At 37.9% G+C, this 22391-nt stretch overlaps 1 protein-coding gene across 1 annotated transcript in view; it reads left to right on the top strand.

The window, feature by feature from the left end:
- CCBE1 (collagen and calcium binding EGF domains 1) overlaps nucleotides 1–22391 on the top strand; it is a 353266-nt gene that overhangs the window by 288466 nt on the left and 42409 nt on the right. The window contains exon 3 of the mRNA XM_027869145.1: nucleotides 14967–15019. Coding sequence (XP_027724946.1) covers nucleotides 14967–15019 — 53 coding nt within the window. The remainder of the gene's footprint in view (nucleotides 1–14966; nucleotides 15020–22391) is intronic.

Raw genomic sequence — 22391 nt, 5'->3', positions numbered from 1 at the left:
ATCAACAATTATGAAGTTTCTACTATATGTGCTAAATACTAGGGAGAAAAAAGACAGACCTTGACCTCAAGGAGCTTATAATAGAATGGGATCAAGACAACACACAAACAGAAGCTGAAAGTGGGAGGGAGTAGAGGAAAGAGAAGAAGCCCCCAGTGATGGGGCACAGTGGAGAAGCCTAAATATATAGACAATGAAGAACTGACTGGCTTGGGTGCCCTCTTTAAATGGATATTTCTGGAGGAGCTCTTCATTTCACCCTTCCATCAGAGGGGCAGAGGGTACTGATGAGGTGTGAGCACCAAGGCTGATATGATCTTCCAGATTTCTGATGAGGTTCCTAAGGTCATGATGGAGTGGTCTGGATGAGTGCAGCTGGATGTGAAATGAAGAGATGGGGCTGTGCAATTAAAAGAACAGAGAGAGGAAAACATGGGGCACATAATAGAGATGACATGGAATCCAGCTTGGCTAGAGTACAGGGGAGTGGCATAAGTCTGAAAAGATAGATTGACACCACATGGTGGAGGGTCTTGAATGCTAGGCTAGTGAATCTGCACTTGAGCTGTAATAAGGATCCATTGAAAAAATTTTGAGCAAAGGAATGGCATGACAGAGGATCACACAAGGAAGACGTCTAGCAATGGTGTGAAGGTTGGACTAAAGTGGGGAAGGGAATGTATATCAGAGTTGTAGATAAAGGTTCTGGAATCATTTATATAGAGGAAGGAAGTCAAGATCTGGGAGTTAATGAGATTGCCAAAGGAGAAAGTATAGGAATAAAAGGTAAGAGATCTGAGGATAGAACTTTCTGGACTATCTTCTTTAAGGGTTAGAGCAAAGGTGAGAGACCAGCATAAGAGAACAAAAAGAAAGAGTCAGAAAAGTAAGAGAGTCTGATACTTTGGTTTCTTTTGCTTTTAAACCACATTAACTTCTGAATTTCATACCCTTTCCTCTCTTCCTTGCCCAAAAAACCTTTTTTCCTAGTAATTTAAAAAAAATATTTATTCAGCAAAGCCAACTAACACATTTGCCGTATACATATACATATATATATATATATATACACATATATAAACATATATAACATCCTGCATCTGCAGTCTCCAACAAAAGAAGAGAGGCACATTTCCTCATTCCTTCTTTACAGCCAAGATTGGTTGCTATAATAACATAGCACTTACTTTCCTTTTATTGTTTGTTCCATTTACCCTGCTATAGTCACTGTATGTGTTGCCTCCCTGTATCTGCCTACTTTACTCTGCATCAGTTCATATAAACCTTTCCACATTTCTCTAAGACCCTAACACTCATTTTTTCTTTTAGCTCAATAATATCCCATTACAGTCAAATGCCACAATGTGTTTGGCCACTTTGTAATCAGTGGGTACCCACTTTGTTTCCAGCTATTTGCTGAAAAATATTGCTATGAATACTTTGGTATATAAGATACTTTCATTCTGTCTTTGACCTCCTTGACTAACAGTGAGATAGCTGACTCTGGTGACATTTTAGTCACTTAAAAAAAAAAACCCTAATTCCAAATTGCTTTTCAGACTGTCTAGACAAGTTCACGGCTCCATTAGTCATGTTTTGGTGTGATTGTGTTACCCCTTCTGTCAGGGTAATTTTTTTAAAGACTTAATTCTAGAGCAATTACATGAGGGAGTTTCTCTGGTTGTGTCTTCCTACTTGCTTCTTAAACCTTCATTGGCCTGATTAGAGAATGCACAACATGGCTTTTTACTTCAGATATCATCATAAAAAAACTGGTTAGTTCTGGATATGGGGAAATAACAATGTCCTTGAACTGTCTTTGGAATGAACAGGGTTTATTATTTTATTTTCTTGACAATAAACTTCACCTTGAAACTCTGTTCTATTCTGGGTTTTTAAAGGTGTGGCTATTAGCCTGCCTTGGAAAATAGTTCTTTTGGCCAAATGAATTGTCTGGGTTTACTAGGATCTCTATTTGGGGGAGCTCTGAAGGGGTGGAGGAAAGGAGAGATAAGTAGCCTCCTTTATTTGGAGTCTTTCCTTCATTTTATCAAATAGGAAAAATCTCATATAGTAAAAATTTCACTGAAAGCTATTCAAGGAAATCTAGGCTAAGAAAGAGTAAAAGTTGTAGCTATCGCTGGAGCTAAGTGGGGCAACTTGTGGAACTGATGGTGATTTTCTTGATACACAAGAAGAATGGAATTCTTTTGAACTCCGAGCTGAGTATTCTAGACAGAAAGCCAAAGGCAAAGAAACTTAGGGCTGTAAGCCGAGGTTTGTACCTCAGAGAGGGAAGGAGGCCATGTTCTATTTCATGCCTGGAAAGAGAGAGAATACCATGACAATCCACTAGGGCATAACTTGTAGCTGCCTTTGACAAACATCAAATAATAGCAGAGAGATTGCCCATCATTCCATTATTCAACTTTCTCTCTCTCCTTCCCAATGTCTTACATCATTTCTCTTAAAAAAAAACCCCAAAGTAGAACAAAAACAAATCCAAGCTTGGGGTAATGTTGTCATGATATGTAAAATGGAACATCAATAATAAGGAATAGAAGGGAGAAAAGTTCCACCCCTCAAGCTATATGGTATAATGAATTCCACATGGATCTAGTATCTTTAAAATTAATCATAAAATGAGAAAAAAATAGAATGATAGACCTGTCCCAGTTGTGGAAAAGAAGGAAATCCTATCTAACAAACAGAAGAAATTATAAGAGAAATAGATGGAATTGATTATGTTAAAAGAGATTTATGCTAGAAAAGCAAATGCATCCTTAATGAAGAGTAATTAGGACATCTGGGGGGAAAAGCCTGACATCCATACTCTGTAAAGAATTTATATTAATATATAAGAAATAAGATCCATCCCATAATATATTGCAAAAGGGTAAGAATAAACTGATCTAAGAAGAAATATAAATTATCATTAGCCACCAGAAAAAAATCACTAAAATTACCAAATAATCAGTGGAATTTGAAATAAAACAACTTTGATATCACCTTGCATCCATCAAAATGGCAAGGATAATTAAAATGATGAAATGCAATGTTGGCTGTACTATTAATAAATAGTCATACTATCATGTTCCTGATGGATCTAGGAATTGGTGAGATCTTTTTTGGGAAGCAATATGGCAGAAGCTCCTCTCTCATGCCTGGAATGCTCTCCATTCTCAACCTACCTCCCTAGCTTCCTTCAAAAACAAACTCAGGTGCCACCTCTTGAAGGAGACCTCTCCCAAACTTCCCAGTTGAGGGCAGGGAATGGACTTTGTCCATGGAATTTTCTTGGCAAGGATACTGGATTGGTTTGCCATTTCCTTCTTCAATGTGTCCCCATTTTACAGATGAAGAATTAAGGCAAGTAGAGGTGTTACTGGCCCACACAGCTAGTAAGTGTCTGAGGCCAGATATGAACTTAGTTCTTCCTGACTCCAGGCCCAGTACACTATTCACTGTACCACCTAGATGCCTTCAGCACATAATAGGCACTTAAAAAATGCCTTTTGAATTGAATGGCAATCTACAATAAGAGTAAAAAAATTCTTCATAATGTTTGACCCAGTAATACCATTTCTAGAACTGTATTCTAAAGTTACTATTGAGAGAGGAAAAAGTCCCATCTATCATATACAGATATAGATACATATATGTGTATGTGTATGTATATGCATAAACATATATATTCACAGAAATATTATCATAGCAAAAAACAACAACAAAAACTGGAAAGAGTTTAAGTGTACAATGATTGTGGAATGATTTAAAAACTTAGATGTATAAATAGAGCACGATGTTACTGTGCCGTACAATTATGTAGAATACAAAGAAATGAGGGGAGATGCATATGGTAATACAAAGTGAAAAAGTAGGATCAGATAAACAATATATACATGGAGTAGAACTATATAAATTAGTGTTATAATTAATAAAATCTGGAAATGCATAGAATAAAAAGAAGAGAATATAGAATCCAATTGAATATTTATTTTCTTGTTAAAAATTAATACATACACAAAACAAATTATTATTGATGAAGTTTACAATTTCATGTGTACTCTTTTATTTTTGATTGTATATTTGAAAGTTTATTTTCATTACTAAGTCTATCATTTTATATGTTTTGATGTTTCTGGGATTGTGTAAATCTCTCTAGTGGTACAGATGACAATCCACCTATTCCTTCTCATCTTGTGCAACTCTTGTCCACATCTTCCTATAAATTCTAAATCCTACTCAGGAAATCCATTCCAGGTGCTGGAGGCTTTCCTGGAGCTCTATTAACATTGTATGGAACCCAGTGGATCATGTGGATTGTCCACCAATTATCTCTCACTCTCTCCATATGACTGGCCTGACTTGTTTTCTGGTTTCTCTGAAGATGACTCATACACCTTTTATCATTTGCAATTATTCATTGGTAACTTACTGTAGCCTACTTGTATTTACTGGGTTTGTCTCTGCTGCCCTTTGGGTGACCCTCAGTTTTAATTCTTCAACAATTATGTATTCTAGGACTGATAGTGATACAACATCATTAAAAAATATTTATGTTAAGATTTTGGGCGTTAGCTTTTAGAAGTTTGGGGTTGATAAAAAGGCACTGGGCAATTTCCCTGAATCCACCTCGCCCATTCTCCTCCTCCTGTTCAATTCTGGACCTAGTTCGTTGTCCATTTGTAGCATGCACTGACAGCTTTGTGGACTCTCTATCCAGCTATAGAAAGTCTTCATCCACTTGGTTTTTCCTTTGGGGATAGTTGAGCTAAATTCTTTGGACTGATTATGGTTTACATTTAGGAGGCTCTGAAATATCTCAGGGCTTTGAGCCATCAGCTCATTGTCATCCACAATCAGTAACATGTGGAGAACTTTCCCATCTATAGCTAATCTCTTATCATTTTGGACTGTGAGATAGACATCTTCCATGACGGCGGCAAACATATTTTTAAAATATTTTTAAATAATATTTTATTTTTTCCCAATGACACATAAAAACAAGTTTTAACATTGATTTTTTAAAAATTTCTGAATTCCAAATTCTCTCCCTCTCTCCCTTTCTAACCCCCTCATTGAGAAGGCAAGCAATTTGATAATAGATTATACAAGTGCAGTCATGCAAAACATGTTTCCACATTAGTCATGTTATGAAAGAAAACACAGATCAAAAAAAACATAAAAATAAAGTGAAAGATAGTACACTTCAATCTGCATTCAGACTCCATCAGTTCTTTCTGTGGAGGTGGATAGCATTTTCCATTATGAGTCTTTTGGAATTGTCTTGGATTATTGCCTTGCTGAGAAGAGTTGTCATTCATAGTTGATCATCATACAATATTGCTGTTAGGTGGCAAATAATTTTGTGAGGACATATTGCTTTATGTCTTGCTTGATATTAATAATTAGAATTAAAGTTGTCTCTTGTTAATTCTTTCAAGAAATTTCGTATGACTTTGACATAGACCTTGGAAACACCTTTTGGGTCCTTTGCGTCAGTGTTCTGTACTTTTTTGTAATCTACAAATGATAATCCCAATGGTGTTGTCATGTCTGCCTGTGGAAATTTGTAAAATCATCAAGAATACCATATATAATATATATGTATATATGTGTGTGTATGTGTAGATTATTCTAACAAAGATTTTGTGGAGATAGGAAAGAAGACAGATGGGTCAGTATTAGTGATATTCTATTGATCGCCTTTTTCAGTAAGAATGTCTTTTTTCAGGGGGCAGCTAGATGGCGCAGTGGATAGAGCACTGGCCCTGAAGTCAGGAGGACCTGAGTTCAAATTCAGCCTCAGACCAAACACTTGACACTTCCTAGCTGTGTGACCCTGGGCAAGTCTCTTACCCCCAAATGCCTAAGGAAAAAAAAAAGAATGTCTTTTTTTCTAAGTGTTTAGCATTCTCCTCTCTTTCACATACCTTAAGAACCGATCCTGCAACATGCTCAGAATTGTGTGGCCTCTAGTAGTGACCTTCTCTGTGTGTTTATTCATTCTGCAAGCATTTATTAACCCTATAACTATATGCTTAGCACTACACTAGAGGCTGGGAATAAAAAAGCAAAACGAAAACAGTCTCTGCCCTCAAGGAGCTTACATTCTGTTGTGAGGAAGTAGCAGTGTACACAAAATATATACAACACAAATACATAATAATTTCAGAATGAGAGACACAAAAAATTGGGGGATCAAAATAGGCCTTATATAAGAAGTAGCATTTGAACTGAATCTTAGAGAAAGTTATGGATTCTAAGAGAACCAGTAGTTTTCAAAGGAAGAATTAGAAACTCTTAACAATTATATAAAAGATTTATTCAAATCATGGATAAGAGAAATGCAAATTAAAACTTTTTTTAGGTTTCACCTCACATAGAAAATTGGCAAAGATGACAAAACACTGAACTAGCCAATGTTGGAAACTCTGCAAGAAGACGAGATTACTAACACACAGTTAATAGAGCTGTGACTAAACTGTTCACACCTTTGGTCTGGACATCTTATTGCTGGGCACATGCCCTAAGGAGGCCAAAGACTGAAAGGTCTCATATCTACCAAGGCAATCATAGCAACACTTTCTGTAGTAGCAAAAGACTGGAGATAAAGTGGATGCCCATCAATTAGAGTATAACTTAACAAACTACGGTATCTAATATGAGTGTGATAGAATATTATTGAGGTGTTGCCTAGTGGTTAGAGGGCTGGCCTCAGAGTCAGAAAGACATGGGTTTAAGTACCACTTCTGACACATACTATCTTCATGACCCAGGGAAAATCCTTTAAACCCTTAGTGCCCCCAGGTAACCCTCTCAGACTAAGTTACAGAGAAGGTGAACATCTACTTTTGTAGAGGAAATCCCTCACCACGACCTACTTACACTAACAAAATCACAGCTCAGGTCCAAAAAACAACAAAATTAACAATGAACATGAGGAATTCAGAGGAACATAAAAAGACTTGTATGAACTGATTAAATGTTAAACAGAAAGAGAAAAATAATAGATGCAATGATTACAGTAAAGTAAGCCAAAAAAAGAACACCAAAATGAGGCTGAATGCTATGTAATAGTAATAATCAGCCTTGGTCCAGGAATTAATCAATAAACACTTATTAAGTAACTATTACGTGCCAGTGCAGCTAGGTGGCATAGTGGATAGAGCACCAGGCCTGGAGTCAGGAAAACCTGAGTTCAAAGCCAGCCTCAGACACCTACTGTGTGACCTTGGGCAAGTCACTTACCCCTGTTTGCCTTGGTTTTCTCACCTGTAAAATGAGCTAGAAAAGGAAATGGCAAACCACTCCAGTATCTTTGCCAAGAAAACCCCAAATGTCACAAAGAGTTGGACATGAATGAAACGGCTCAACAACAATTTGTGTCTGGCACTGTGCTAAACACTGGAGATACAAAAAAGAGGCAAAAGATAAGTCCCTACCCTCAAAGAGCTTACAATCTGGTGGGGGGGGAAACAACATGCAAACAAATATAAACTAATATACACAAAGCAAGCCATATACATGTTGTAGGGATGGGAGGCCATAGATTTGGAATGTCACTGTTGGTTGATTTTGCTTAACTTTTTTCTTTGCTTCAAGGGCAGGCTCCCTGGGTAAAGGTTGGGAGCACAAGAATATCTAGAAGTGACTGATATAAAAACAAAAGTATCAATAAAACCATAGAAAGAAAATGAAGGTGGGGGAGGAGAATCAGTGATATGAGATAGATGTAGCATTAGATCAGGCATTCTTTACCCAGAGTCCATGAAATTTTTTTTATTTTATGATTATTTCCAATATAATTAGTTTTCCTTATAATCCTGTTTTTATTTTGCATTTAAGAACATTATTCTGGGGAATAGGCCTTCTGAGACTAAGAAAAAAATCTGTGGCACACTCAAGTTTTTGAACCCCTGCTCTAGTTAATAAGGTTTGCTTTGTAGATTCTGACCTTGCTGTGCCATGTAGACCCCACAAAGCAAATGTTCAGTTAACAGTGTGTGTTTATGTGAGTCTGTCTGTATGTGTCACAAGTAAAGACATCTGTCTCACGACTACCTGTCAGGGAGGTTATGGATAGGATTCCTACTGTGGATGCTAGATGGAATAATTGATTTCGGTTCTTTCCAGTTCTATGATTTTTGGGGAGGTTAGAATGGGGATGATAGTATTTTCCAGAATCTACTTTCAGTTTCTGTGCAAATTCACTGTCAGAGTGAATGACAGAGTGTTGGACTTGGAATCAGGAAGACCCTGAGTTCAAATCCTGCATGACGCTTACTTAGCTATGTAAACCTGGGCAAGTTACTCACTCAGCTCCAGTTTCCTCATCTGTAAAATGGGGATAATAATTGCATCTGTCTCATAGGGTTATTGAAAGGACCAAATAAGATAACATATGCAAGGTGCTTTGCAAACCCTAAAGCAATATATAAATCTGCTATGATTATCATTAGCAGGGGGACAATAAGTTACAGAGTTTATTTGTTGTTCTTTGGTCATTTCAGTCATGTCTGAGTCTTTGTGACCCCATTTGGGGTTTTCTTGGCAAAGATACTGGAATAGTTCGTCATTTCCTTCTACAACTCATTTTACAGATGAGGAAACTGAGGCAGACAGGGTTAAGTGACTTGCCCAGGGTCACACAGCTAGTAAGTGTCTGAGGCCAGATTTGAACTCAGGAAGATGAATCTTCCTGACTCCAGGCTCAGTGCTCTATCCATGTAGCACCTAGCTGCCCATGGAGTTTTTTATCAGGTTCAATTTTTGCTACTCCTCTCCCCAAGATCTGCCACCGAGCTCTGATGTCTTATTTATCACATGGTCCTAGTGATGGCAAGAAAAGAAGAAAATACAGTTTTTGAAAGGAAGTATCTGAGGAGTTTCAGTCCTCTGAGAACAAATATTCATTCATCCAACAAATACTTATTACGCACCCACTAATAGCAGTTCTCTGTACTAAGCCCAGGAGATATACAAAAATAATTAAGACCTCACAGACCTTTAGTTAAAGCTACTTGACGAGCACTGCTCTGAGCTGATTGGTAAGATCTTATAATTACAATAGCAATAACAATAATGGTAATTAGAATCTATATAGCTTAAAATAGGTCCATACAACCTGTGGATCCCATGAGCTTATAGCCCCCCAGGCTGCTTGTAGCATGCCAAAGGATTTCAGTGGGCCTGCAGTAAAAAATGTAGAGGAAAACATCCTCTACGTTTTTCACAGGCCGCCTGAAATCCTTTGGCATGCCCGTTGTGCAGGCCTGGTAAAGGTTTGCAAATATTGCTCCATTTTATCCTCACCATAAACCCTAGGAGGCAGATGCTATTATTATCCTCATTTTACTGTAGAGGAAACTGAGGCTTACAGAGGTTAAATGACTTGGCCAGGGTCACAAAGCTAGTAAGTAACAGGCTAGATTTAAACTCAGCCCTTCCTGACTCCAGGTTCCACACTCTAGCCACTGTTCCTTCTATGTGAGTGATGATAGCAAAGACAGCAAAAGGGAGTTGGAGGCACTTGGAATCAAGCTGTTGCCATTTTTATCAGAGACAAAGCAAACTGAGAACCCTTCTGTTAATGCAAACCTGCTTACTTCTCTTTGCCTTCTCAGGGCTCTGATTCTGTAACTATCTTTCCTCCTGTCATTCTCTTTCAGGGTCTGACAACAAGGGTTCACCGGGCAACCTGATGTTGATTTTTCTTTGTGCTATCTTTATTTCCTCCATCTTGTTTTCTTTTCCGAAAGCTCCCAGGGACACCTGCAAGGTAGGGTATTGCTTCTGGGTGGCGCTGCTTTTGCTTATTTGTGAATGTGCGTCCTCATCCTCTGGGATGCTTGAGGAAAATCCCCTAATTATGAGATGTTACTCTCCATTGGCAAGAGCCAGCTAGCCACCCTCTGTCCCTTAATGGTGAGTGGGTGAAGAGTGTCTGCATTAGTAAACTACGCTGAAATTTAGAAATGGCCTCTGCCTGGAATCAGAGGCGGGCAGCCTGTGGCGTCAAGGCCACATGTGGCCCTCTAGGTCCTCAAGTGCAGCCCTTTGACTGAATCCAAACTTCACAGAACAAATCCCCTTATTAATTCATGAAAACTTGAACTTGGTCAAAAAGCTGCACCCAAAGACCTAGAAGACCACATGTGGTCTAAAGGCCACAGGTTCCCTACCCCAGGATACACCTATGAACTTTTTCCTACTAGATTTGTTTTTTTGTTTTTCAAAGACAACATCCCACAGCAGCGTTTGTGGTGAGGTCTAACGTGGCCTAGTGTTTGCATAGCAAGGCAAGGCGTTTGCTTGGGAGGTCTCTAAACTTCATTGAAGATAATTTATGTTGCAGCTAATCTTTGAAACTGTATAAAATGGGAAGCCAATGTTTATTTTTCCATAGTTGAATAATACTTTGTTTATTTTAAATAGTCCATTGCAATGGATGGATGTTTCACATGCAAAATAATGATCTATTATGATGAGCAAGGGTCGGTGGTGCAGGGGATGGGCTTGAATCACTGATTTGGACCTTTTGATCATTGCACCGGAGCCAGTTACGCATTTAAGAAGAAACAACAAAAGGAAGCTTAATTCTTTGCTGTATGGGCATTTAACTTAAAGCCCATGTGGTCAGTCCTTGAGTCCAGAGCTTCTCCTGACAGAATTCCATAGCTTTTTGAAAACAGATCAAATCACTTCATCCTAATTTAATTTCATAAGGAAGACCCATGGCAGGTTATTACTGGCTCCACGGTGTTGACAGTCCCAAGCCTTCAGACCTTCAAAAACGTCATGAGGTTCCTGATTTTAGTTGTCTCCTTCATGGTGAAGGAGCCTGGAAAGATTGTATCCACTTCTATGGACTTCAGAACGCTATCAAACATCTTGGAGGCCTGTACCTTAGTTATGCTATTCAAAATAGACAAATAGAACCATATGTTTAAATGTGATTTTCACTTGAGTATCAGAAACATCTGTTCTCCCCCACACACCCTGTCTTTCTTTCTTATAAAGCCAAAAAAAAATCAGTTTCAGATCATTTAGAAATCCTGTTCTTTTCCCCACAGCCCTTCTTGTATGATAACCTGAGTACTTCAGTAAGCAAGACCATAAAAATTAAAATGAACAATTTATTAAGCTAATATTCTTTCCTGTTGTGGTAAGTTTGGACTATTGGGAACCAATCAGAGATCTTCATTTTGGTAACATTAAAAAGCATATGGGGAGTAGGGTGGAGCTTTGGGGAGATGAAAGGGCAGACCCATGATTTCATCAATGTAAGCCCCTGGGATGGAAACTCTGGGATCTTTTACCAGTGTAAAAAATTATTTTAAACCACAAGGAGGGGATCTTTTGTCATAGAAAAATTAAAATTTGGCTTTTGATGTCAGTAAGTAATTTTAATGGGAAATGTAAACTACTCATCAGAAAGTTGGATACTGCCACGTCCTCAAGAAAATGTCTTACAAAGCATTTGGAAAGGAATGACATAGTTTTCCCCCTAAGGCCTAATAAAATATGCTGAATAAAGATCCAGAATGATCTTCCTGGGGAGAAAAGCAATTGTCAATCTGAACCCTTTAAGAGCTTGTGCACGGACCTCATTCTTACTTCATTCTAAATGTATTGACAACCCAAGTGCCAGCTGTTTCATTATGGAACCCAGGTGTCACCTCTTTTATAGTGAGGTGTCCAGTCCCTCAGCCTGAATGGGGACACTCCATAGGGTAGGATGTGGGAAAACTACTGCAGGGTCCTAGTATCCCTTTGGGTTCCATTTCTGTATTTTTCCCCATTTTGCTTTTATGTATAACCTGGTTTTCTGTCTTCTAACACCTAACTTATAAGCAGCTTTCTTTCAGGCCTAACAGACTCAGAATGCATTTTCTCACAGAAACAATGTTGTAAATGCTGATTAGGCTCTTGGACTAGCCCACTGAAATAGATTTTTTTTCTATAATGCAATTGAAATACTATATGGTTATAATTTTTTTGAAATAGCAGAAAATAATAACATTGAGTTACCATTTTTCTTTAAATATCAGAAAACAAATTTACAAAAGAAACAAAGCTATAAGAGAATACCAACAAGTTGGACAACAGTCAGGATTTTTAAAAATGTTGAAAAGCTAAAGCATTGGGCTTGAATTAATACAGTTATCCTTTCCACATTGTGACTTTCCCTATCGTGGTTTTGATATTTTGTAGATCGACGTAAAATATTAAATGGGAATTTGGGGGGAGTTTTGTGGAAGCCACAGATAGCATGTGAAGGCTATCAGACAACACAGAAAAAGTTTAGAAATTCAGAAATGCATAAAATATATGTATAGTATTGTATAATATCAACCCAAATTTTACAATAAGGAATGGTAAACACCTCATAAAAGAAAAAGGAAAAATTAAGACTTCTCTCATAAGAAGGAAAGGCTAAAAAAATTTTATGCAAATTTTCCAGATTGTAGGACCTCTGCACCACTAAACACCGAGATATGGAAGGGGTAACTGTAATATAAAATTTTTACATCTGAGTTTTAAAGAATCAAACTTACAGATAAAATATGGGGTAGAAGTTGTTGAACAGCAATTCATCTGAAAAAAGTATTTGGTGGTTTTTACCAGACTAACAAGCTCAATATGAGGCAACAGCCTGATATGGCAACAAAGGAACAGCTAATTTAATGTGAGGCTGCATCGAGGGAGACATAGGCACAGTGGATAGAGCGCTGGGCTTTGATTCAGGTAAAAGTGAGTTTAAATCCTGCCTCAGGCACTTCCTAGCTTTGTAACCCTGGAGAAGTCACTGAACTTCTTTTAGGTTCAGTTTTCTCGCCTGTAAAATGAGGATAATAAATAGCACTTATCTCACAGGGTTATTTGTGAGGATCAAGTGAGATAATAGATTAAAGTATTTTGCAAACCTTAAAGCAATATATATGAATATTATTATTACAAGTAACATATATATTAATTGTAACTATAATCATCATTATTGCTATTGTTATTATTTTATTACCTAGTGTCTATGGCTAGGAATGTGATAGTCTCTCTGTATTCTGGTCTGGTCAGAGCACATTTGGAATATTACATTCTGTTCCTGCACTACAGTTTAAGAAAGCATTCAGTATGGACCCCAGTATGGTGAAGTGCCTTGATTCCATGTCATATGAGGACTAGTTCAATTAACTCTGGGGACATCAGCCTTGGAAAAGAGAAAACTCGTGGGAATCATGGAAGCTGCCTTCTAATACTTGAAGGATTGTTCCATGGAAAGGGGATTATAATTGATCTACTTTGTCTCAGAAGGCCCTACTAGGAAAATGGCTGGAAGTGGCAAAGAGGAAGATTTTGCTTTGATAGAAGGAAAAAATTCAAACCAAGTAGAGCTGTCCAAAAATGGAATGGAATGTGAGGTGATGAGCTCTCCCTCATTAGAAATCTTCAAGTATAGGCTGGATGACCATTTATCAGACTTGTTGTAGAGGGAAGTCTTGGTCATTTACTTCCAAAGAGACTTCTGAAGTCTCTTCCAACCCTGAGATTCTGTGATTTCATATTTAACCATATCAAAACAGTTTTTAAACAGATCTACTGCCTGACACCCTCAGCTTGACTATCTGGCCTCATCCCTGGCCCATGTAGTTAAAGGGAATTAAAAGGAGTTCATTTTGGATTATACCTGTTGACTGCTCTCCCAGAGAAGCCATTGAGTCCCTGGAGAAGGGAGGCTGCTGTGTTGGGGAATCTCTGGCCCTTGAAAGCAAAGAGTATCATAGGTGGATAAAGTGGTTGAGGGGTTCTCATCCAGAGGAGGAGTCCTTGCATCAATATACAAGGCACTGTGTGAAAGGGAATGGAATTAATTTTCAGAGGTCTAAAGCAGATGATGTGGGACTAGAAAAAATGCTATGCCAATGAGAAAGAGGGAAGGGGAATAAATTAATGGGAAGCTAAGAGAGGAAAAAAGGTAGTATAGGTAGTAATAGGGTTTGGGAGGCAAGGGTCTGAGAAGGGTGTGAAAGAGAATAAGAACAAATCAGAAGGAAAAGGAATGTCTTCAGTCAGAGATGAATACACGGCAGGAATCACCATTTTATTTAAAGTTCCAGAATCATTAACTAGAAGACTACCTCAAAATATATTTATAAACTTAGGTCGTTCAGGTGCCACTTCATAATTTATGTTGGGAGGGGGCATAGCAATATAGTTCAAAGAACACTAAGCAAAGAAATAGAAGACTTTGGTTCTAGCTTCACTTACTTTTTTAATATTTCAAAACAATTTTTGAAGCCAATCAGGGTGAAGTGATTTGCCCAGAGGCACACAGCTACTATATATGAGGCTAGATTTCAACTCACGTCCTCCTAACTCCAGGGCCGGTGCTCTTGTAGTCTCATTTATGCTGTTAAGTAAACATGTAACTTTGGGTGAATAACTTTCTTTCCCTGAGCTTCAGCTACCACATTTGTGGATGGGCTGGAGATGCTTCCTAGGGTCCTTTATAATCCTAAAGTTCCAAGATTCTAAGGTTCAATGGATGTCTCTCTAGTGAAAAGATAGGTGAGAATTCCTGCTAATGTACTCAGTTTGTAGGTTTAGGATTATTTTCACAGTATGAATAGGGAGAAAGGGAAATTCTAGCATTATGAGGATCGTAGATTTAGAGTTGAAAAGGACCTTAGAGTTCATCAAGTCTAACTTGTACATTTTAAAGATGAGGAAACTGAGGCCTCAATGAGTATAATTGAATTTCCCAAAGTCTGGTATTACGTGAATGTTAATGTTGTGCCTTTTACTATTTGACCCATTAGCACAGTACTTAGACCCCAGAGACTTCCTGGAAGATATCTCCTTTTGAAAACCTGATATAAATAAATAAAACCTGATAAAAAACAATGTCATTGTAACTACAGTTGCCTCCTTGTTAAATAGCATTCTTCTTGTTTGTTTTCTAGGAAAAAGTGCTGCAAGGGTTATAAGTTTGTTCTTGGACAGTGCATCCCAGAAGGTATGTAATTTCAAGCAAAGCTCAGAGCCATTAAATTGAGTCACCACAGATCATTTGAAATGTGTACAACATGTGTGTATGTGTGTGTATGTTACTGAATGGACACTGCCTCAGTCAAACTGAGACCTGTTAAAGAACTTAGCTTGAAAAGGCCAAGGTCCCCCACTGTATCTTAGGCCATCTCCAGTTGTCCTGATCTGTATCTTGCCACTGGACCTGGTGACTTTGCACAGTCCTGCCTCACTTAAATCCAATTCACTTGCATGTTATGGTATCACTTCCCTGATGTCATGGTCCTCTTCCAAAATGAAAGACAAACAATAACAGTAGAGAGCAAGATTATTTTGTTTTGTTTTTATTAAACACAATATTCCATTTGTATTTGGTCTTATGTAGCCAGTTGTGATATCCATACCTCTCACAGCTTGTTATAAGGACTTAAAATTTTTTTTGCATTTTTCCTATTTTTGTAGTCCTTCTATTTTTATCCTTGAATGCCCTGGGAATGGCTTTGCTTAGTTGAATCTCTTACCATGGTTTCTTTAAACTTGTTTTACCACCATGCTGCTACTCTCTGCTTTATGACATGATCCTTTCAAAATTGTCTGTCATCCGTCTTTGAAATATTTTACAAATGAGTTTATACTGTAACCCAGTGTTGCCTTTGGCAGTCATCTCTCTCTCTCTCTCTCTCTCTCTCTCTCTCTCTCTCTCTCTCTCTCTCTCTCTCTATTTGGCAAGTAAGTCACATAATAAAAATCAGGTGAGGCATAAAATGGGGAAATATGTGCTCACCAAAAATATTCCCCACTCTGATGAAAGAGATCTAGGGCAGAATCCAGGTCAAAGAAGTGTTCCTTGCCAATAAAGAGGTCCTCCAGATGCTGTTTGTGGATGGCAGAGTGTTGATTGCTTGAAACCCTTGAACATTTTGGAACTTCCTAAAAGAGATCTCTAATCACAGGAATTTAGCCTGTTCATCCTCACTGTAAAGACCAAGTGGATGAAGAATGTCTGTTGCCCGGATTTCAATGTACATTTTTATGGACATCCAATGGAGCTTTTCCATCAGTGTGTAAATCTGAGACAGACAGTACAAATGGGCAACAAATTTGGTCCAGTGTCAGACAAGAAGAAAGCAGGCTATATCGCCTTTGGAAAACTACAGGGTTCCTTTACAGAACCCAAGCTTCTTATGAAAGCACAGGCCAGACTTTTTAAGTATTAATATTCTATATGCCAGTGTAATATAGAATACAACTGCCTTCGAATAAAGAAGAATGGAAAGGTGTACGGTAGGTCTGAGCAGGTTGCAACATATAACCAATGGGGGACTGTGAAGACAAAGAGTAAAAGATGTTCATCAAGGAACTGTATGATTTAAAAAAGTATTTTAGGTTGGTCCTGAGGATGACAAGAGAACAATTAGCATCCTCCCTGTGTCAAGACAAAACAAAGTACTCCAGTGCAATGGACTGTGCACCTGTGATGAACTTATCAGGAAACGTGTTCACAAGTCACACAAGATGGACAAACATAGGTTTTCAATCTGCATCACTGGAAGGAAGATCTAAACCGAAAAAGATCAAAGATCCATTAGTATTTGAGTATGGTGGATCGACAGATTACCATCTAAAAAGCGCATCCCAATAAAGTCTCATTTGCAAGATGATTGATTGTTTCTTTAGAGTCTCATAATGATGAATTTTGTCATTTTAAATTTCTATTGTTTTGTTTAATCACCAATTTTTATTACAATGTTTTATTACCATGCAAAATTCAACTTCCTCTCTGGGCTGCTCTACCTCCTCTGAAGCAACCTTGACCACAGGGAAATGTCTCCACGGGAGATGTGTGGGAGTTCTTTCCTGATGACTGAGTCCTGGGACAAAAATGCCATTTTCATCGGAGGCCCCAGCTACACTACTTTCATTCTCAGCTCAGCCCATCGCCAGACATCTACATGTCCTCAACAGCAGTGTTGACCCTGGATGGGTACTCTCTTTCTCCCTTCACCCCCACCCTCGCCACTTTCCCATTTCCCCTTATGTTTTGTCCTCTAAGTTCCTTGAGAGCGGCAGAAGTCTTATTTTCTTGTATTTGTTTTTCCAGCCTTAACATAGTGCCGGGAATATAGTAAACATTTAATAAATGCTTTGTCAATATAACAATTTGACGTGTAGACAACGGTATCAACGTTTTGGTTTTCATTTTTCATTATCATAGAGTTAGAATAAGTTTTCTTTTTAAAATATGTTGACTTTATTTGAGAGGATGCATTTTGTTTTAATGTAACAAATATTTTTTTACCAAAACCCAGACAACCTCATCAACACACAAAGTGCAAGCCTCACAAACAGTTAAATCAAACCACCTGAGAGTAGGAATGCAATTATTAGTATGTCAGTTTTTGCCTTTATGATTTACCAATCAGCAGAAATGAAAATGGACATTCTGACTCTTTAAGTGTGGCACCAACATTGTTATATTTGACCTGCGTTTTGTTGTCTTCTATCATCGTCTTTCTATCGTTACAGAAAATGTATATGTTTTTCTCTTGGTTCTGCTTTCTTCACTTTGTCTCTTGATACAAGTTCTCCCATGTTTCTCTGAACTCTTTTAGTCAGCTTTCTAATGATTTTTAACAATTGGTATATCTTCTTTAGCAAAGTGCATGCTCATGAATATTTGTCCATTGGAGGATAGATAGTTCTCTTATATACTTATAGAAGGTCCTTATAGAAGGTTGCCATATTTTTATCAGATTCACAACAAACATTTTTCCCTAGGATGTTTCTTTGGTTTTTATTTTTCGTATGCTGCTTTTTATTGTGAATACTCTTCTTTCTAATTAGATCAATAAATTTTGGCTCCAATAATTTCTCCCATTATTTGATAAATGGAAATTTTTCTCTCTTGCATAACTGAAACAAATACTTTTTTAATCTTTTAATTTTGTGTTTTTTCAAATTTTTACATCATTAATCCAATTGGAATTTATTGTGGTATAGAGTGTGAGGTATAGATTGCTACTAACCTTTCACTATGTAACAATTTCCCCAATACTTATTGAATAATGTTTTTCTTCTCTAATAATTTATTCAAGTCTATTAAACACTGATCTCTTGAATATATTGGATCTACCTTAACTGGGCCCTTACTGCAGCAAGGCAATATTCCATTCTTCTTTAATTGTTTATCAATCCCAATGATCACAATTGCTATTACAAACTTTCCTGTCAGTTCTTAAGCTTCCCACAACCTCTCAGCCTAGTATCTAACCTGATACCTTACAGAAAAAAATGAATTGTCTTGATTAGAAATCCCTCTTCTACTCTCCACTTCATCTCACATCCTTCTGACATCATGTCCCACTATCTCCACCTTCACCTCAGTCTCTGATGAAGAGATTGCATTTCTCCTTGCCAAAGCTAACCCCTCTACATACATCTTTGATGTTACCTTTCAATTATCTTTAGCAAACTGCCCCCATTATCATACCCAACCTTTCCCTTTCTTCCTCCCTCCCTCCCCCCTCTCTCTCTCTGTCTCTCTCTCTTTCTCCTTCAATCTTTTCCGATCTACTGGTACCTTCCCGATGCTACAAACATACTCATGTCTCCACTATGTCTAAAAATCCTTCATTTGATTCTACCATGCTCACTAGATATCACTCCATATCTCTGCGCACCTTCTCAGATAAACTCCTTGAAAAAGCCATCTATACTTGATGCTTCCACTTCTTCCAAACCTTGTTCAATGTAGCCCTCAAACTCATCATTCAAAGAAAGTTGCTCTCTAGAGTTACCTGTGTTCTCTTCATGAACACATCTAATGACCTTTCTTCAGCCTTCATCTTTCTTGACTTCTCTGCAGGATCTGACGTTTTAATCACCTCTTTCTTTTAAATACCCTGTCCTCTCTGTGTTTTATGACACTGCTCTCTTCGATCTGTTTGACTGATCTTTTTCAGTTTCTTTTGCTGGATATTCGACCAAGTCACTTACGAGGTGCCCACCTTTCATCCTTTGCAATGCACAGGCTGAGGGACATTGTAACATCACAGCCTGACACTCATTGGCAAATGCTCCAGTATTTCAAACTAACACCTACCCTCCTGCTCCAGCTGCCAACTGAGTATGGCACTGCCTGAGCCTTTGACCTACTGGTGATGTCAAAATAAAGGGTGAAGCAGGTGAAAACAAGCTTCAGACTGATCTTTATAAGCAACATCAAGGGTTTGCAGATTCCCAAAGTTATATGAATTAAGGGGATAGAGGTAGGGTAGAGAAAAGCAGGCTCAAAACTCAAAAATAAAAAAAAAATAAAAGTCCTGTGCTTGGGATTCATTGCCCATCTAACAGGACACAGTTCTCTCAAATGTGGAAGGGACCCCAGACTAACTCTATAGAGAGTGTCCCTTAAAGAACCTAGTAAGCCTGAAGGGAGCAAAGTCAAGTCACTCACAGTTCCCCTGGGTGTCTCCCAGGGCTTTGTCTTGGACCTTCTTCTCTTTTTCTTCTACACTGTCTCATGTGGTGATCTCATCAGCTTCCATGGATTCAATGATCATATCTATGCAGATGCTTCCCAGATGTGTTTATCCATTCCTGGTTGTTCTCCTAAGTTCCATCTTACATCTCCAGCTATATATTAGACACTTCAAAATGGATGTCATATAGGCATCTCAAATCCCATATTTAAAACAAAACTCTTCATCTTTTCTCCCCAAATTCTCCCCTCTTCTGAATTTCCTTATACTGGTGAAGATGCCACCATCCTCCTAGTCATTCATTTTGCAACCTCAGTAGCATTCTCCACACCTCGCTCTCACTCACCCCCCCCGCCATAACCAATCATTTGTCATATCTACTATCTTTTTTAATAACATCTCTAGGATATTCCTCTGTCTTTCCACTTATACAGATACCAAACTAACAGTTCAAACCCTTATCATCTTTCACCTGGACTAATGCTATAGCCTTGTAATTGGTCTCTCTGCCTCTGATCTTTCTACACTCCCATCTTCTTTCATGCCAAAGAAATCTTCATAAAGTATAGACTGATCCATGTTACTACTACCTCTTCTTCCACACAAAATTCCAGTGGTTCACTATTACCTGAAGGATCAAATGTAAAATCCTTTGTTTTGGCATTTAAAGCTCTTCACAGTGTGGTCCCTTCTTATAGTTCTAGCCTATTTACAACTTACTCACCACCACATACTCTATGAGCCAACTTTCTGTACCTCTGGTGTGATGTTCAATCTCCCAAATTCGTACCTTTATATTGGTTCTCCTCCATGCCTATAATGTTGGCTCTCCTCCGTGCCTGTAATGTTCTCCCTCCTCTTAGAATATCTGGCTTGCTTCAAGACTGACAGCTCAAAATATCAGCTGCTAGAGCCTTCCCTTCTGAGATTACTTTCTATCTACTCTGTATGGAGTTCTGTGTGTATGTGTGTGTGTGTATGTGTATGAATATATATAGATACGTACTCTTAGTACCTATTTATATACATTGTCTTCCCCATTGGAATGTAAGCTCTTTGAGAGTAGGGATTGTTTTCTTCATTTTGGTGTATCTCCATTTAACACAATGCTTTGTACATAGTGAGTGCTTATTTATTTGTTTGTTTATTTTTGTGAGGCATTTGGGGTTAAGGACTTGCCCAGGGTCACACAGCTAGTAAGTATCAAGTGTCTGATCTGAGACTGGATTTGAACTCAGGTCCTCCTGAATCCAGGGCCAGTGCTCTTATCCAGTGTGCACCTAGCTGCCCCCCATAGCGAGTGTTTAAAAAATGCTAGTTGATTGGTTGATTATCTCTGGATTCTCTATTCTCTTCCTGTGATCTATTTTTATTTTTATCTACTGCCAAACAGTTTTATTTATAATTAATATCTTATAGTATATTTGAAATTTGGTAAGGCTTAATTAATTTTCTTTGATTAATTAATTAATTAAATTAATCAATTAATTAAATTGAATTTTAATTAATTAAAATTAAATTAAAAATTAACTAAGAATTTAAAAATTAATTAATTAATTTCCTTTGACATTATTGCTCATTTGTTTTTATATGAATTTTATGACTTTATCTAATTCTCTGAATAACCCTTTGGTATTTTCATTTGGTTCATAAATTAATTTGGGCAGTATTAAAGTTTTTACTATGCCATCTTGATATAATCTTGTGCAGATTATGTGTTCATTTGTATACTTCTTTCTGAATTTCTATTATGGTCCTTGACCTATCAGTAACTTTAAACACTATGGACCACTTTCTCCTCCCTTGGTTTCTGTGACACTACATTCTCCTAGTTTTCCTCTCACTTCTCTGACACTTCTTTCTCTATCTCATAGAGTTACTTCACTTCCTCTCTCTACTTTTCCTTTTAAATGTCTCTGTCCCTTGAGATTTTGGCTTGTGGTCTCTTTTATTCTTTCTCTATACTTTCTCCCTCATTTATCTCATCCATTCCCATGGCTTTGATTTATTCCATCAGTATGATTTCCAAATCTATTAACTCCAATGCCAACCTCTTCCCAGAGTTCTAATCCTGTATTTTCAATTTCCTGTTGAATATCTTTATGGGAATGTTCCACAAATACCTTAAACAACTGCATATTTCTAAAATTGAACTCATTATTCCATATCCTCTCAAATCTACCCTTCTCCTCAACTTCTGTTTCTGCTAATGGTGCCACGATTCCAGGAATTCAGACTCAAACATCAAGGCATCTTCTTCCTTTTTCCTCTTTCCACATATCAAATCAATCACCAAGACATTGTTTTTGCCTCTGTGAAGTCTCTTTCTTTCTATTCACAAAAACTGCCTCACTTTCCCCCCCCGAATTTTGCAGTTGGTCTCCCTCCTTTAACTCTCTCCTCTCTCCAATCTGCCTTTCACATTGCTGCCAAAGTGATATTCTTAAACCATAGCCCTGTCATTCCCCTGACCAATAAGATCCAGTAATTCCCTATCACCTTCAGGGTTAAATACAAACTTCTCTGTTAGACTTTTCAAACTCTCCACAATCTGACCCAACTTATCTTTCTAGACTTGTTATAAATCACTCCCACTCTACTTCCTGTACACTATGGTCCAGACATACTACTGCCTTTCTTGATGTTGGTTCCACCTAACCCTCCATCTCCTTTCCTCATGCCTTTGTATTGGCTGGCTCCCATGCCTGGAATGTACTCCCTCCTCAGCTTCACCTTTAAAATTATTTGTTGTTGTTGTTCAATCATTTCAGTTATATCTGCTTCTTCATGACCCCATTTGGCATTTTCTTGGCAAAGATAATGGAGTGGTTTGCTGTTTCCTTCTCCAGCTCATTTTACAGAGGAGGAAACTGAGGCAAA

The sequence above is a fragment of the Vombatus ursinus genome, unplaced genomic scaffold (genome assembly GCF_900497805.2).
Source record: "Vombatus ursinus unplaced genomic scaffold, bare-nosed wombat genome assembly UNPS02014791.1, whole genome shotgun sequence".
NCBI lineage: Eukaryota > Metazoa > Chordata > Mammalia > Diprotodontia > Vombatidae > Vombatus > Vombatus ursinus.
Note: the sequence above shows the minus strand (reverse complement) of the source record. Positions and strands in the feature narration are given on the sequence as shown.